Source organism: Myotis brandtii, unplaced genomic scaffold, assembly GCF_000412655.1.
Source record: "Myotis brandtii unplaced genomic scaffold, ASM41265v1 scaffold399, whole genome shotgun sequence".
Taxonomy (NCBI): Eukaryota; Metazoa; Chordata; class Mammalia; order Chiroptera; family Vespertilionidae; genus Myotis; species Myotis brandtii.
Window position 1 is genome coordinate 3,474,704 of NW_005365325.1, and position 18,531 is coordinate 3,493,234.

Consider the following 18,531-nt stretch of genomic DNA (forward strand, 5'->3'; position numbering starts at 1 on the left):
TGCTGGGTGCCCACGCCCGGGGTGCCCACCTCAGCCCCGGGTCGCAGCCCTCCCCGCACGCGGGACCCTCCTCCTCCTCCGGTTCGCGCGCAAGAACCCACCCCATCATGACTTTGACCGCAGCTCCACTTGCATTTGTTCAGTATTGGAGTCTTTCCTGGCTTCGGTGCCCCACCCAGGTACAGAGAAGGTGCTTTAAAAACAATGCTGCTGGTTTATTTGGTCTTGGGAGGGTCACGGAACTAGGAGGAATAGTGGCAGATTGTAAAAATATGAACTAGGAGGAATAGTGGCAGATTGTAAAATGAAAGTTCAATCTTATTCCTTCTTTACAAATTCTACAAATGCAACTTGTGGCTGGTTCCTTGCTGTTTAGAGAAGACTGAGGAGTTAGAGACCCAAATGCCAGTGAGAATACAGGGTTATGTCTCTCTCGGGGCCCTGTTAACAGATTTTCAACATCCCACTCTGTCCTCCCCAAATCCTCTATTTCAGTCAATTTCTTTCTTTTCTTTTTTTTAAAATATATTTTATTGATTTTTTACAGAGAGGTAGTGAGAGGGATAGAGAGTCAGAAACATCTATGAGAGAGAAACATCGAGCAGCTGCCTCCTGCACACTCCCCACTGGAGATGTGCTCGCAACCAAGGTACATGCCCTTGACCAGAATCGAACCTGGGTCCCTTGAGTCCGCAGGCCGACGCTCTATCCACTGAGCCAAACCGGTTAGGGCAATTTCAGTCAATTTCAAGCATGCTTTTGGCAGACCCGTAGTGGAAGACTTTGGTTACGAGTCAAGACGTACAAACTAAACCGTTTGAATACTAGTAAGTAGTAAACAGTTTAGGAAGAAGATTAAGCCTATCTTGCAAATATTAACATTTGCAATGACAGCCTGAATATTAAATACCTTCTGCTCTAAGAAAGGAATAGGTTTTGTGTAATTACTGTACTTAAGAGAAACCTCTTCCCTGGTGTATTCACACCAACAGATGTGCACTTAGCATTGTTTATTCCTCATGGTGTTCACGTTTGTAAGCCTCTCTGTGAATGACAGTTTCCCTCAGCCCACCAGGCGGTTAATTAATGCATCATTTCTGACGGGAGTGGCTGCTCTGGGGAGACTTACGGAGTTAGGCCTGAGACTGTGACATCTTCCTCCAGCACAGTGGCACTGTGCTTTGTACTGGGACCAGGTCTGTTTGGTGTTACCAGAAGTAGGTGTTTCTCTTTGAAAGCCGGTTGGTTGTAGGATGCTAACATGTTGGAAGTCTCCCCCCGCCCCCCAATATATTTGTATTGATTTCAGAGAGGACGGGAGAGAGAAACATCAATGATGAGAGAGAATCATTGATCGGCTGCCTCCTGCACAACTCCCACTGGGGATCCAGCGCCCAACCCAGGCATGTGCCCTTGACCGGAATCCATCCCGGGACCCTGCAGTCCGAAGGCTGACGCTCTATCCACGGAGCCGAACCAGCCAGGGCTCTTTTGCATTTTTATGCAGCACAAAATGTGAAACTTAACCTCTGGCATTCCCTTTTGATAGTCATGGCTTTGTTTTTTGCTCTTTCAGAGTTCTTTTCAGTTCCATGGTAGAATGCTCAGCACCTTAGTAGGATGAATTGCTCGTGGTTGTCATTTAGCCAGATAAGAAAGTCAGTACTGCATCACCTCTGATTCTTACTTAGAATTCTGTTTAACAGACTATTATAAACATTCCTAACAGTCCTACAGTATAAAATCAGCACGTATGATCAGGATCCCTGGATGTCTTCTAAATCATCAAAACATGAGTCAGTGGAACAAATTTAAACATATGTTAGGTACAGTGTAAGTTCAGGAAAGAGTATTTTACTTTTTCAAATTTTTAATTGCATATTGTAACTGTAAATTAAAATAATTGATGAACTAACAGTCCCCATTCACCAACCGTTCAAGTGATGGGATATCAGAATGAGGAAAATCTATTTCCATTGCATTTGATCAACATCAGTTTAAGCTGGAATTGGAAAATTTACTTTTTTCTCCATTACATTCATTCCCAGTTTTCCAGCTGCAAACACAAAGAAGGCCATAGTAATTCTACAAAGAAAAAGCTCTAGTCCGTCCACTTAAAAGGGAGCAAGGAATAGTAGAATAATAGGTACTCTAGCCCCGTGGGGTTACAAAAAACAGTTAAGAGAAAGAAAATCAAAGTAAAGGTAATCATTAACAGTGTTGTAAACATAACTCTGAATTTCATAAAATTTCTTAATTCATAGAACACTTATCCTCACACTTCCCAGTGAGAACTAACATGCTTAATATATTTGTATAAAGGTGTACCATCCCTTAATATTTCTTATGATTAATTGGTGCCAAATGTAGCATGATATTTCTGCTTGCTATATGCCAGACCCTTTTTTATGAATTTCTTGCTTTATTTATCAAGAAACTTTTATAAGGAAGGTATTCTTGTTTCTGTTTTTCAGTAGGAAAATGAGACACAGGGAAGTTGAGTAACTTGCCCAAGATCACCCAGCTAGTATTGAAACCAGATTGACAGAACTAATTGTTTTTATTTTTCTATTTTGTAAACATATTTGATTATCTTAATTAAAACACTGTTTTGATTCTAAGTTGAAAACAGACCATTTGTACCATTGTTATACATATCTCTGCCACTAACTGCATCTGTAATGGAATAGTTCATATCTACATATATATTGTGTTTTCCTTAGGGAAATTAACAGTGATTTTACTGGCACAAAGTGTTTTGTTCTGTTCAGTGCTTTGATTATTAATACTAATGATAAGTACATTTTTATTGACTACATAGTTACTGATTTACTGTTAGCTTTTCTGAATCATAGACAGTGTTTGTCTATCATGTTTTTTAGCCTCAGTTCTTTCTTGTGACATCTAGTATTTTACATTCAGTCTTCCTGTCACTCAAAGATGCTTTTTCCCAGATTTTGTACCTGTGCAACAGTAGTATTTCTTCCTAATATACTGTAAAATTCAGCATTATTCTCAGATTTTACATTCCCATCCTCAGGTATACTAGTATATATATCCCCCCCCACACACACACACACACACTCCCCAACACACACACACAAGTTCACCCTCTTAACGCTTTTTTTTCATGTTTTTCCTATTCTTGTTCGTCCTTGAGGAATGAATCCTAACTGCTACTCAGTTACATAGGTATTTAGAGAATCTTCAGAGAAAATTATGAGTGTGTATTTGTTTAACTTCAGATATCTGTAGAGCAATTGAATTGTTGGAAAAACTACAAAGGAGTGGGGAGGTACCACCACAGAAACTTCAGGCTTTACAAAGAGTCCTGCAAAGTGAATTCTGCAATGCTGTAAGAGAGGTGAGTACATGGGATTAAAATTTACTAAAAACTTGAGTTAATTAGATAGGATAATACTCTGAAATTTTAGTTCAGAATTTCTTAAGAAAACAAACTTTAGAAAAACATTAGAACCTGTTTCTCATTTTTGCAATTTTTATTAGACGCATTTCACAAAGATGCATAATTTTGCCTAAAATTTTAACACATTCATTAACTTTGTAGAACTCAAGCATGGTGTTTTCTGAGATTTAAAATTACGAACTTTGGGTTTTATAGGTATATGAACATGTCTATGAGACTGTGGACATCAGCAGCAGTCCTGAAGTGAGAGCTAATGCTACTGCAAAGGTAAAGTTTTTCATTTGCCAAAAGTGAGAGAATTCTTTTAAAATTCGAGGATTTAATATACAATTGTTAGATTCATAATAGGTTGAAATTTTGAAAACTGTCTTTCAATCTATACTGAACCATCTCAAATACTAAGAAATAGGATCTTTTTTATTGTCTTTACAAAAGATAATCTATCATGCAGATTAGATAATACATTAAAAATGCAGTTGGGCCCTGGCCGGTTTGGCTCACTGCATAGAGCGTCGGGCTGGGGACTGAAGGGTTCCGGGTTCGATTCCGGTCGGGGGCATGTGCCTTGGTTGCGGGCACATCCCCGGTGGGTGGTGTGCAGGAGGCAGCTGATTGATGTTTCTGGCTCTCTATCCCTCTCCCTTCCTCTCTGTAGAAAATCAATAAAATATATATTTAAAAAAAAAAAATGCAGTTGGGCCGAAACCAGTTTGGCTCAGTGGATAGAAATATAAGAAAAAAAAAAGAAAAAAAAATGCAGTTGGACACAAATAATAATACACATCCTATATAATAAAAAGCTTAGGTGGCGTCATGTGCAACGTCATCACAAGATGGCCACCACAAGCTGGCAGGCAGGGGAGGGCAGTTGGGTAAGACCAGGCAGGCAGGGGAAGGCAGTTGGGTAAGACCAGGCTGGCAGGGGAGGGCAGTTAGGAGCGACCAGGCTGGCAGGGGAGGGCAGATGGAGCCACCAGGCCTGCAGAGGAGGGCAGCTGGGGGCAACCAGGCCTGTGGGGGAGGGCAGTTAGGTGGGACAGTCCAGCAGGGGAGGGCAGTTGGGGGTGATCAGGCTGGCAGGGGAGGGCAGTTGGGGGCGATCAGGCCAGCAGGGGAGCAGTTAGGCGTCAATCAGGCTGGCAGGGGAGCGGTTAGGGGCAATCAGGCAGGCAGGCAGGTGAGCGGTTAGGAGCCAGCAGCCCTGGATTGTGAGAGGGATGGCCGACTGCCGGTTTAGGCCCGATCCCACAGGCAGTCGGACATCCCCCGGGGGTCCCAGATTGGAGAGGGTGCAGGCCAGCCTGAGGGACAACTCCCCTTCTTCTCCCCTGCCCCCCCACCCCCTGCACGAATTTTGTGCATCGGGCCTCTAGTATCATATAATACATAGTAATATACAGTATACATATTTAATTGTATCATTGATTGTGTATATTTTCATCAAAGGTCTGATGTATGAATTATCCTCATTTTATTGGTGAGGAAGCATCAGATTGTTACCTGCCTCAGAACACACAAATAGTAAATGGTAGAATTGGGTGGGGTGCTCCCCCAGGTTTCTCTTTGCTTTCTTTACCTTAACTCTGCAAAGATGTGGTAATGTCAGTAGCAAGTAATCTCTTCAGAGATACAGGTGCCAGGCTTCCTGTGCTTTCTCTGTGGGGCTTTCCTCAATAATTCCCACATGATCTCAATATCCACGTGTAGTTAGAATAAGTTAATGTCAGCAGAAAGTGATTTATATTAGAATTAGTTATTAGCAGGTAATTTTTCATTGATAGTTACTGGTTCACAAAAGGAAATACTGGATTCTCTGTTGGATACAAACACTTAAACATGTGGGTGTAGTTTGACAGAGTAGGGAAAAACATAGAAACTTGGCTTTTATTCCTGAGTTATGTGACTTTCACAGCTTACTGAATATCTGCGCTTTAAATCTAGTAGTAACTGTAGATAGTTAACTAAAGCAACAAGAAAGTCCATGTTTATGTACTCTTTTTCTCGATATTGAGTTATTTCTTGATGAGTTATTTAGTGTAAAGAACAAATGGTACAGCAGCCAGAATGACTGCATGTGGGAATACCCACCCACCTCCTTACAGGTTATGTAGATAGGTTGCGTCCTGCACAAAGGCCTTTGAAGGAGCTGAGCTCTCCAGCCCCAAAGCTCAGCTGCTGGCACCTGGGGGAGAGGCTCTCCTCTTTAGTGGCAGCGTTCATTTGCCGAGCAAGCCTGCCTGCCAAGTGCTGCACAGCAGTTCTGGGAACTGGATGGCCTGACCTGAACACTCCTACATAGTCCCCGAGTATGCTTTCCAGCCGCCTCCTCTAGAACACCATTCTCCTAGCTCACCTGCTCAGAACTGCCAATGCATTTGTGGGTATTCAAACATCAAATGTATGCGCCTCAAAAATAGGTAAAAGGAGATGAAAGAACTGAAGTAAACAAAGGTGATATATTTAAACATGTGAAATTTTCTTTCAGGCTACTGTTGCTGCATTTGCTGCCAGTGAAGGACATTCTCATCCTCGAGTTGTTGAGCTTCCAAAAACAGAAGAGGGTCTTGGATTCAATATCATGGGAGGCAAAGAACAAAACTCTCCAATCTATATATCTCGAATAATTCCAGGAGGAATTGCTGATAGACATGGGGGCCTCAAGCGAGGAGATCAGCTTCTCTCTGTTAATGGAGTGGTAAGGATGTTTTATTTCTATTTGTAGTAATGTGTTGTGACCACTTGGGGGAGTATATGAGTTATAGAAACAGAAGATATAGGGGGGCAAAGCTTTGTAGTTTAGAAATCCCTTAGAGCCCTGGTTGGCAAACCTCAGCTCGAGAGCCACATGCGGCTCTTTGGCCCCTTGAGTGTGGCTCTTCCACAAAATACCGACTTCTGCGCATGGGCCACGAAGTTTCAGTCGCACTGTACATGGGCGCCCGCACGTGGTATTTTGTGGAAGAGCCACACTCGAGGGGCCAAAGAGCCGCATCTGGCTCTCGAACCGCGGTTTGCCAAGCCGCAGTTTGCCAACCACTGCCTTAGAGGAATCCAAGGCAGTACTATTTAGTACAGTGATACAGTTTAAAGCACTTTCTGTGTGTTTAGCTTTTTTCCAATGAAAACTAGCAAAACTTAGTGTGATTTTTATGAAGTGATTAAGCTGTTTAGTAGTTAAAGCAGTACGTTAAATTAGAAGTCTACCCCTCATTTTAGTCATATAGAATGGTGGAATAATAGGGCATGTAGACTGATGTGCTAATTATTTGGATCTTTGAAACCTACAAACAGAGTATTATATAGCCGAGGATTTCACACTGATTAAAATGGTAAAGCTAGGTTATTTCATAAGTTTATAGTGTTGAAATGATAAAACATTAAAACTTTTTTACTTACATGTATTTTTAAGCATTTTTGCCTTTTGAATGAATTGCAAAACCTATATATTAATTGTGTGTGTATTTTTTTTTTCTAGAGTGTGGAAGGAGAACATCACGAAAAAGCCGTAGAACTGCTAAAAGCAGCTCAAGGAAAGGTTAAATTAGTTGTGCGATATACACCTAAGGTCTTAGAAGAAATGGAGTCACGTTTTGAAAAAATGAGATCAGCCAAACGCAGGCAGCAGACCTAATGCAGTTCAGAACTTTATATTCCATTTTGCTTTTAGCTAGAGAAGTTTTCCTGGTGACCTACTGATGGCCGCAATGCCAACAATTATAAGGAAAAACAAACTTCCCGTGAAATGCTCCTTGCCATTTTATAAATGCCTATTTTAAAATCATTTGTGGTTCCAGAGATGCATACACTTTTTTCTGACAGGAAAAAGTAAAAGGTGATGAGGGCAATTTTGTCCTGCTCTTTTTACAGGCCTTTTTCAAATGAAGATTTTGTCATAAAGTTGTTATAGATTTTTAATAATGCTTTTTAAATATTAAGATGTACTTTTACATTCTTAATCTTTTTTTAGGAAAAAAATGTTCTTCGTTTGATGCTTATTTAAAAATAATAGTTCTCAAGTTCTTTATTTGCTTTTTTTTTAACCTGTAAAATTTCTTTATAGTTTTCCAAAAAAAAATTAAACATGACAGTTTCAGCTACAGCAGTTCATTACATTGTCAGTGTTAACATCATTGCTGCATTTTGTACTTTGAACACACACATAATATATATACTCATTGGTAAGTCATAACTCAGCACAATGGAAGTTTTTTACTTTTATTTAAACATAATGTATAGTGAATACTCATTTGTACTGATTTATAAAAGTAAGTTTTTAAACACTGAAACAATCATTGGTAAAATATGTATTCTTTCATAGTGTTTGAGCAGCAAAGCAAGAGGATGTAATTTGTGTGTTAGCATTACTGATTAGATCTATTTATATTCAAAAGTATGTCAAATTACAGATGCTAAAACAGGTTCAGGTTTCATCTTTTGCAAATTTTTTTTAATGCTATTCATTTCTATTTAAATATATTTTTTATATTTTAGTCCTTCCATTCCTAGAGATGAGCCATTTCGTTTGTGGTGGGAAATAGCAGAAGCAAAGAAGAAAAAGTAATACTTTAACCTCATTAGTCTCAAGAGTTAACACACTTTTACCAGCTCAGTTTAAAGCATTGATTTTAAATAGGTTGATTATAGGAGGATATATGTAATAAGATTTATAGAAATTATGAGGTGATGTGTTCATAAGAATCTGCAGACTGTCGAGATGAGTACGAACTTAATCATATTAAAATGGTTTGATTTAGAGATGGGATCTTTGTTTATGATTCAATATGATGGGAATTGTGAGAGATACTTTCAGTTGTCCACTGGATGTCACTATTTTACTGAAAGGCAGCTATTAGTGAAGGACTGTGACTGAACTCTTTTTAAAGGCTGGAATTAAAGAATTGAGGGTCATTTTCAGTCAATAACTTAGGAACATTTTTAAGTGAGAGATGCTAAAAGGAAGGTAGTGGTTTGAAATATATAAGGAATTTAGACCCTGTATAAGAAGTGGGCATTTTAAAACATTCCTTCAAGAAGACTATAGATGTATACTTTTTCCTGCATGTTTGTGAGCATTGTGAGTCTTAAAAGATTATTCCAGTTTTCAGTGGTTTTTTCAGAATAAAAGTCAATTGGCATTGTTATTTATCATTTAGGTATTGAACACTGGATTGCATGGTTGGATGTGTCTTTAGTCCACTACAAAATGTGCTTGTTATTAATAGGAATGTTAAATTGTATATTTTCAAAATTAATTAATGTTTTTAAAAAGTTGAGACCAAAGTAGTGTAGAAGAATTATGGACTTAATTTAATTGTAAAATTATTAGAGGTATTTGTTGTAGAGCTTTATATATTAAAGAGAGATATTGGTGCATATAAAACAGTAATGTTGTTATGCTCGTATTCTTGCATTACAAAGTAAACCCTAAAGAAACCTTATTTTAGTATAGCTACAGCTGCAGTAGCTTTTAGGGGCGTGTCAACATTTCATTATAAATTATAGCTTCCTGGTTCAGTATCTCAGCTGTTTCAGAACTTGCAGCCAAGTTAAATCTTTTTTGGTGTTGAAACTTAATAAGTTGAGTAAGCTATTTTTTTTTCCTTCTACAGTAATCCACAATCTGTTCTTTGTGTGGGTTGGCGCTTATTTATAATTCTTAAAATAAAGATAGCTTAAAAGAGCCAAATACAGTAGTTTTGCTTGCTACTGTTGAGCATGAGTAGCAGTAGTTTGTTTTTGTTAAAAGTTTTCATAGTGTATCCCAGAATTTTAAATTCTGACCATAGAAAAATTCAGTTATTCAGTGGCAAAGATGTACAGTAAATAGTAGTTTGCTATTGTGAGGAAATGAAGGAATTTTTCATTTTATAAATAAATGTATGATTCATGAACATAACCAAGCACATAGTAAGTATATAATAGGTGTTGGATTTGTGAAATATAAATATAATTATCCCCTCCCCAGTTTCCTTTTTTTTCTTTTTTTTTTTTTTTTTTTGGTATTTCAAAATGGGTTGATTCTGAACCTTAGCCCCATATTAGAACATCCTGCAGACCTTTAAAAAAGATTGATACCTGAGTCCCATCCCACACCAACTAAATCAGAATTTTGGGGGCTGGGGCCAGATTCTTGTTTTTTTAAAGCTTTTCCTTTGGTTCTGAATGACACATACGGTTGAGAATCACTAATTTCCCCTTTATAAAATGCTCTAAATACACTGGACTGTGTTTGGAAGTATCAGAATAGAACAATTTACAGCTACTATTAAGTAGCAAATATAATGATTGGTTATATTTCTTAATTTCTTTAGGAATAAAAGGTACTTGGCATTCTTTATTTGGGAAATAATTATAGTCTTTTAAAAAAATAGTAATAAAATCTGCAAGTAATTTAAACATAAACTTTTAACGTCTGCCATCTTTTTGCTCTCTTTGCCTTTTTAAAATTTACAATGATAAATGTTTATCATTTTGGAAAGCATGTTTAAAAATTGCAGATGAGAAATAAAGTCATTGATAATTATGTGTTGTCTTAACATGGACACTTTATCTGTTAGCAATATACTAGATTATAGTGGCCTAGTTCTTTGGGGTTTGATAATTCAAATGTGTGTTTTTTTAAATTGTCTTCTAAATTTTTGGAAATTATTTTGTTAAGTACTTAACATAGTTTGGCTCAAGTACTTTGTTTACAATTTAAATGGATATTATAGCATTTAATGGAAGAAATGGTTATGGTTTATTTGAGAAGAATGTCAGCATGACTTGGTGTAGACTTAAAAGAATACATGTGAATATTTTATAATGTGGAATGGTCATTGAAATATCAAGGACTCGAGTAATTGTATTTCCTGAATAAATGTATGTTTATGAATTTTCTAACTTATATTTTGTTGTCTCCTCTGGTAACAACATTTCCAAACTTTCACTAATAGTGTTTTTTCAAAGGTCATTGTATTTCTGTGATAGTTAAATAGAGAAAAACACAAAACAAATTGCTTGCTCATTAATTTTCAAGAACTTCCAAAATGATTTGTATCTGGACATAGTTTTAAAAATATTAGCAATCAGCCTAGCGGGCATGGCTCAGCGCTTGAACTTCAACCCGGGAACCAAAAGGTCACCGGTTCGATTCCAGATCAGGGCACATGCCCAGGTTGTGGGCTCAGTCCCCAAAAGGGGACGTGCAGGAGGCAGCCGATCTATAATATTCCCCTCTCATTGATGTTTCTATCCCTTTCCCTTCCTCTCTCTTTAAAATCCATAAAAACATATTAAAAAATATTAGCAAGCAGTATTCTTTGACTTTATAGTTTGAGGTAAATAGAATATTCAAAATGGATTTAAGACTTTCAGTACATGACTTCATTTACCAATTCTGATTCTAAGGCTTATTTAAAATAAATTTGTATTATGTTCTTTGGATTAAAAAAATTGATATAACTATACAATAGATATGTTTCTGAAAGCCATGTATAAAATAACTTAAATGAGGTAAAAGTAAAATCTAGGTGGGTTACTGGAATGAAACTTCAAATTCTTATATTTTCCTTGGTCTTTCATAAAACATAACTACAGAAAAGTTACCTTGTGTTAAGAGAGGCAGAATGGCAGGTGACTGAGAATACAGAATCTGGAACCTGACTGCCCTGGTTTAAATCCCAGGTTCACTGTTACTGTGTAACTGCACAAGTTACTTAACTTCCCTGAGCCTTAGTTCCCTCAACTGCCCTGTAATAAAAATGCCTGTAAGTGTCATTACCTGTAAAGCTCTTGAAAAGGTGCCTGGCATAGGACATATTTGTGTTCGCTATTATTTTCATGTAAAGTAGCATCAGGATCTTAACTAAAGGAAGACATTGTGGCCAGTAATTAAAATTAGCAAGTTGTTATTTTTGATGCCAAGAAAAAGAAAAAAATATAACCTTTAAAACTTTAAAAGGAGTAAGATTCATAAGGAATTTTAAGATTATTGTCCACTCTGAACAAACTCCTAGAATTCTAAAATTAGTGAGGTTTGGGGTGGGTGGGGGGAGTTGAAATCATATGTAGAATTAAAAATAAGAATGTCTCATTAAGGAACCTGAATCAGAAAAGCAATTGGTAGGGGGGCTGTGACCCAGCTCTAGAGACAATGGGTTGTTGGAATGGGTGTCAGACAATACAAGGTGTGATTCACCATCATGAACTTTTAAAAGGCATGAAATGTACCAAGCAACAAGGGGTACAACAAAAAGCATTTATTAGCCCCCAGTTTCTTCAAAATTTCGGTAAACCAGAATACCTGTTCTTTATCTTCCAATTCTGGTTTTGTTGTATTCACTATCAGTGATTATTCTGGTTTTAATATAGTGAAGTGACCAAAGTTTTTGTACATTTATTTCTATGGTGGCAGAAAATCTCCGCCTGATGAATCTTTAAGACTATATAAACCACAAAAGGCGAATTCATACAGAGGCTGTTTTTCATTTTTATTCCTTTGATTTTAAACTTTTAAGAAAAGAACCAGTGCATCATGACAAGGTATGTGTAAGAGCTCTTTCTCTCATTCTTCACCTACGGAAGTATCTTTTGGACACAGTGATGACTTGGTCCTTTTTATAAAGTTTTCTGTAGCAGAGGAAGTGTGGGAGAATTCTAATGTGTTATCATCTCCAGAATTGTTTTGATTGGGTAAAAAGAAAATGTAGCCATTGGCTGCAGGTAAGTTCCTTTTAAATGGCAGTATTACTAAAAGTAATTCATCAGCAAGTAACAAAAACCAAACCTTTAAGTTTGTCCTTGTTTTTATTTGGGAAGGAAATATAATCTGAAAGCATGAAATAGCCAAGGAAAATTTTTATGTCTGGTACCGCATATACTTTGAACCCATAGTTTAGATAAATACTAATTTTTTGACTTTTGTGTTTTAAGCTGTTATGGGTTGAATTGAGTCCGTCGGTCCCTCCCCACTCCAAAAAAGAAAAGAAGAAAAGGTATTTTGGAGTCCTAACCCCTCAGAATGCCTTTACAGAGATAAACATTAGGGTGGGCTAATGGTGTCCTTATTAAAAGAAACTCAGACACAGACACACCCAAGGAGAAGACTGGGAAGATGCAGGCAGAGATTAGGGTGATGCTTCTATCAGGAAGAAATGCCAAAGATGGCTAGCATACTACCAAGTATGGAGAGGCATGAACAGATTTTCCCTCAGTCCTCAAAAGGAACCAACCCTCCAAACACCTTGATCTTGAAGTTACAGCCTCTAGAACTGAAATTTCTCATTATTTCAACCACCCAGATTGTGGTACTTTGTTATGGCAGCCCTAGAAAACTAGTTCATAGGAAATTCTATGGTTTGATAAATGGCATTAGGAAAAATGATATGGCCTCTCCCTTGTGCACAAGTTCCAGTAGAAGTGGTTTGGGTTAAGAAAGGATGAAGATTCCTGCCTTGGGATAAAGGAATGCTGGGTTCTTTGTTTCCTGTGGTTGAACTGCCTCTTTAGACACCTGTGCAACCCTGTGATTGAGCTCCTACCTCCAAGTGGCCACCTTGGCTCAATAGCCCCTAAGAACTGAATGTCCTTGGGTTAGGCTGCCAGTTACAAATACAAATAATTTTGTAAGCAGAATGTCTACTAACAAGATCAAAATAAATTTTTAAACGACCATTTAAACCATTTTTTTAAATTTGCAAATATTGCCCTGGCTGAGTAGCTCAGTTAGAGCATCTCCTGATACACCAAGATTGCAGTTTTATCCCTTGTCAGGGCACATACAAGAATCAACCAATGAATGTATAAGTGAAACAAATCTCTCTCTCAAAAAAAATCTGCAAATGTTGGCAGAATTGAATTAAAAAACGTGGTTTATACTACGAATATTTTTGCTTTAAAGCTGATTGAGGAGTTCTGTAAATAAATAGAACCTTACAAATTCAGTACACCCTGTATAATTACCTTTTTATATTTTACCACAAGGTGGCACTAAAGTGCTATTGTTTCTGTTTTAGAATGTTCCAGCAGTTTCTGCCAATTAAAAACCAGGCTTACCCTTTAAAAAGTACCCATCTTTTCTTTTAAACTCAAAAGAAATAGAGAGAGATATACTGGAAATTATTTTTGGCTTTACATCTCTTAGATACCTTCATCCATGCTCAAATAGGTGTTTGATCAAGAGAAAAGTCATTTAAGAGGAGATATGGCCAATTCCTTTAACTAAACCAAAGACAATCTGAGGTATTGCAATTAACTTGTTTTGTCTGACACTAACATTGTGAGTTTTTTATCTTTTCCATAACAGGTAAAGATACAAATTAAACCAAGTATAGAGTAGAAAGAGCAATTGGCCTAGATTCAGTGGTTCTCAACCTTCCTAATGCCGCAACCCTTTAATACAGTTCCTCATGTTGTGGTGACCCCCAACCATAAAATTATTTTCGTTGCTACTTCATAACTAATTTTGCTACTGTTACGAATCATAATGTAAATATCTGATATGCAGGATGTATTTTCATTGTTCGCGACCCACAGGTTGAGAACCGCTGGCATAGATATGAGCTCCAGTTCTGCCAATAACTAGGTGTATTGCCTTGGGTGATTTAGTTATCCTCTTCGGGTCTGGTTTCTCACTAGTAAATGAGATTTAACACATGATATCCAAAATTCCTCCTATTTCTGAGGATTTAAAAAGTATTGTGGAGAAAGAGTTTGGCACAACGTAAGGCAGAATTTTCTTTCAGCCAGAGCTGCCCCTAGATGGACTCTGCTACCCGTGGCCCTGTGAGTACAATCACCCTAAATGTATCTGAGAGCAACAGGGATACTGTTGAGCATTCTTAAGTCCTAGGTAGGTGATGGAACTAGTCTTAAGGTCCTTTCTCACCCTAAGTTTCTAAATTCCATCAGTTTAATTGAACTGTGAGCTGCTTGAAGGGAGGGACTCCGTATCATACCATATATCCTGAGGTGCCATGAATAGTGCCTCTCAAATTTCTGAATGTAGGGAGACTAATTGACTAACAGTCCTGCTGGAAAGTTCTTCACCACATGTCATGTCTCACAGGCTGAGCACAATAGAGGAACTAAGGCAGGCCTGCCCAGGGGACAGGGGACTCCTCTCCTGGCCGACTTCATCTCACCGGACTCTGACAGAACTGCTCTGCAGTCTACACTCACCCAATCTTTTTTCTTTCCTTCTCTCCTTGACGTGGAGTCAAAACTGCATCTTGGTCTCATGGCTCTAGAAGTCTCCCTTGCTCTCTCTCCGTTTTTCCTTACAAACATTTCCCCTAAGAAATCTCTTGCATGAGCAATCCCATATTGGTGTCTGCTTCTTGAAGGACCCAAATTTGCACCATCTTCTAGCAGGATTGCTATATCAGAATTAGGATATTTAGAATGCAGGGCCTCGTCCAAAATCTAATTCAGAATCAATGGAAATGAGATGTCTGTTTTTAAAATCTTCCCCAGGGGATTTACGTGTAGACTGGCCTGAATTACTCTAAACCCTTCGGTCGCTAGTAAGAGTAGGTTCTGAGTGAATACTTTGACAAATTCTCAGCATGACTAGGTGGCCATCTTCCCAGTTTTCTATGGTGATTTTTCTGCCTTCACTTTCCTATTACAACATCTGGTTTCTCTAACACTCATTTAATTTTTTTTTTTTTGCCTTGTTTTGTTTTTCAGTAGTTTCTGCACTCACACCTTGGGATTCGTATGTGGTTCTTGTAATTCAGTCGTTCCCTTGAGTTTCATTCTCCTCTTGGGTTAGATTTGAAAGGGCAAGATCAGGAAAAGAAAATCAGATTTAGAAAGAATTGGGCACCCATAGGAGCGTATTTCTGATATTTATCCTAATGTCTTGAAATTTTAAGTCAATATGGGCCTTTAGAAGTAATGAAAAGGGTATTACAGCAGGTCAGGAGACTAAGAAACTTTTCGGTGGTGCTGTTTTAAAAAGGTCCATCTTCAAGAATGGCCTTTTGCCAGTCACATTGGAAGCCTCACCGCCAGTCCTCGTATCCCAGAGATCCATCTGTTCTGCACAGGTGGCATTTGCAGCAGCCAACCATCCTCATCCCTTGCCCAAGTGCCAGGTGGAGTGGAGCAGAGAGGACCCAGCAGCTCAAATTCAGCCACTGGTTTGGCTTCAAAGAATGTTTTTGTTAAATATATATATAGCTTCAAAATGATCATTGCTATTTTAAATTATCCTTGAAAAAAAAAAAAGGTGTTATTACCTGTGCACAATAGGACCACTAGGGACATTGAGACTCAGAAGAAAAATAAAAGTGAGGACTAGCACCTATGTAAGACTGCAAGCCTCTGTGGCCAAATGTGAAAGCTCCCAAAGCCCCAAATGCAAATGTGGAGACATCAGAGCATAGAAATGATAGCATTTCTCTTGAGGGCTCAATTGTTAGAGTACATGCATATGAGATGTCTGATTAGACCTGATATTCTTTCTTTATTCCCTAAATCTACATTTTTTAAATGTTTACATATGTGTATGTGCATGTAGATACCCATATATATGTGTGTGTGTGTGTGTGTGTGTGTGTGTGTGTGTGCTTACATATATTTAATATGCATATTCAGCTTCTAACTTCAGGTGGTAGGTTTGGCAATTATGCTTTGTAAAGGCAATAGCCGTTTTTCACAGGTCATGTGATTGCATCAGGTCAAATATTTGGAGTGCCTTTTGGATGAAATGATAAACCCTAAGTGACCAGGACAATTTCTGGGCCATTGGGCATTTTAAAGCTTGTAATGAGCTCCTTTGAGCCCATTCTGCAATATAATTTTCAGCATGAGCTCACCATGGAGACCAGAAGTTTGAAAGACTACACAATCTCAGCTTACAGAAAAAGGAGGTCACCTTTGAGGTACATTCCTCTGATTTTACATAATCCTGGAGATGGTTTTAAGAACAATCAGATTTCAATAAAGGATCAGCACCTATACAACAGGGTTGGGAAACTTTGGTCCACAGGCCAGAACTAGTGCAACATTCGTTTTCCTCAATAAAGTTTTATTGGAACATAGCCACATCTGTTTGTGTTGTGTGTTTTTTTTATCCTTTATGGTTGCTTTCATGCTACAGTGGCAGAGCTGAATAGTTGTGATAGCAACAGTATGACCCATAAAGCCCAAGTACTTCCCACCTGGCCCTATGAACTAAACACAATATGAACAACCCAATAGGAAATAAACAGGCAATGCAAAACAGAGTACACCAAATATCCAATAAATACATGAGAAGATGCCGTTGTAATCAGGAAAATTAAAATTTAAACTACACTGATTTCATTTCGTATGTATCAGATTTGCAAATATTTAAGTCTTACAGTATTGTGTTGGTAGGATGTAGAGCAGTGGTTCTCAACCTGTGGGTCACGACCCCTTTGGGGGTCAAACGATCCTTTCACAGGGGTCGCCTAAGACCATCGGAAAACACATATATAATTACATATTGTTTTTGTGATTAATCACTATGCTTTAATTATGTTCAATTTGTAACAATGAAATTGGGGGTCACCACAACATGAGAAACTGTATTAAAGGGTCATGGCATTAGGAAGGTTGAGAACCACTGATGTAGAGTAATGGGTAATGGGGTTTCTTATTCTCTGCTGAAGGAAGCACAAATAAGTACCATCACTTTTGAGAGCAATTGGACAATAACCCATAATGGTGAATGCACATAACTTATGACCCAACAATTCGACTCTTACACACACACACACACACACACACACACACACGGGGTTGGGGGAGAAAGAGAATACATTTTACAGAAATTCTTGAATGAATGAGGAAGGTTGTACAAGAATATTTATTCATGGTAGCATTGTTATGAAAAAATAATATTTTAATGAGAAATGGATAAATAAATACTGGGTATATTTTTTAAATGGAATACAATATGATAATGAAAATGAATTAACAGTAGCCACATATTTCATGAACATGAATAAGGCTCACGGGTTGAGTGAAAAAAGCAATTTGCAGAAGAGTACGGGATGATATTCTCTATATATGCGAAACAATACTATGCATTGTTTAGGGATACACACATATGAAAAGCATAAACATATGGATAGGAATTAATCATCAAGTGTAGGAAAAGGCTTACTTCCCCAGGAGAGGGAGAAGAAAAGGAATATGATTGGGGAGGGGTCCAAAGGGAGCTTCAATTACATTTGTAACATTTTATTTCTTAAGTTGGTTGCTGTAAACTCAGACTTTTGTTCTTTTTGTAAATTAGAAATATTTCATAAAAAGTAAAATTCTGTATATTTGAAGACTTTTAATCCTGTCAATCATTATAAGCACTGCCAGAGAGCCCCCCACGCACCCCCTTACCCCTAATCTCCCAAGTTTTTGTTTCCTTAATGAAGCACCTTGGGCCCATTCACCCAGCAGGTAGGGCCTCTGCATAAGGTACACTTATGCAGGCTCTATATTCACAAGAGTGCTTGGGTGAGGTGGTGAGTGGGACCAAAGTCCAGCTTGTCCTCTAGACAACAGCCTTGTGCCCTTGCCACAAAAGCCCCAAGGTAAGCATCATTCGAAGTGGGTACCTTCTTTGTTGCCCCAAAGCACCCTGCGGTATATGCAAAAACAGCAGCCAGGCTCCACCTCCTGTGTTCTAGCAAGTGGATGCTACAGATTTACTCATCCAGAGTCATGAAAAACTAGAAAGAGGAACCAGTCTGGAGGCAGAGTCTCTATTACGTTTATTTTTTACTTGCTATCAAATGTTGGTTCATCCTGATATCTTTCTAGGTTCTTACGGTTTATGTAAGTGATTTTTTTTCTAGTTATTTGGGAGTATATCTTAAAAATTACCTTCTTTTGCTCTCTTAGGACATCTTACCTAAAAGGTGAAGACGAATTTCCAATTTATCTTTAATGCAAAGCATGTGCAATGTATCAACTATAAGAAATACTAACACTCTGACAGAAATTACCTCTTTTCTAAGTCCTTTGTTCCTACTATTTTGTCTCGCCAAGTTGCAAATTTGAATCCTCCTTTCTTACCTGCACCTGATGGACTATAGTAATTTATTCTTCAATACAATCTACATGTCTCCTTTCTCCAAAATCTAATGCTCTCC

The 18,531-nt window shown here is 38.0% G+C and overlaps 1 protein-coding gene across 1 annotated transcript; it reads left to right on the plus strand.

The window, feature by feature from the left end:
• Positions 1-1,096: 1,096 nt before the first annotated feature.
• LIN7C (lin-7 homolog C (C. elegans)) lies at positions 1,097-10,313 on the plus strand (the record flags this gene model as incomplete). Its single annotated transcript, XM_014545202.1, has 5 exons — positions 1,097-1,217; positions 3,246-3,364; positions 3,623-3,694; positions 5,913-6,122; positions 6,903-10,313. Coding segments are annotated over 5 exons (678 nt in total), but the record flags the coding sequence as incomplete, so codon positions are not given.
• Between the last annotated feature and the right edge of the window lie 8,218 nt (positions 10,314-18,531).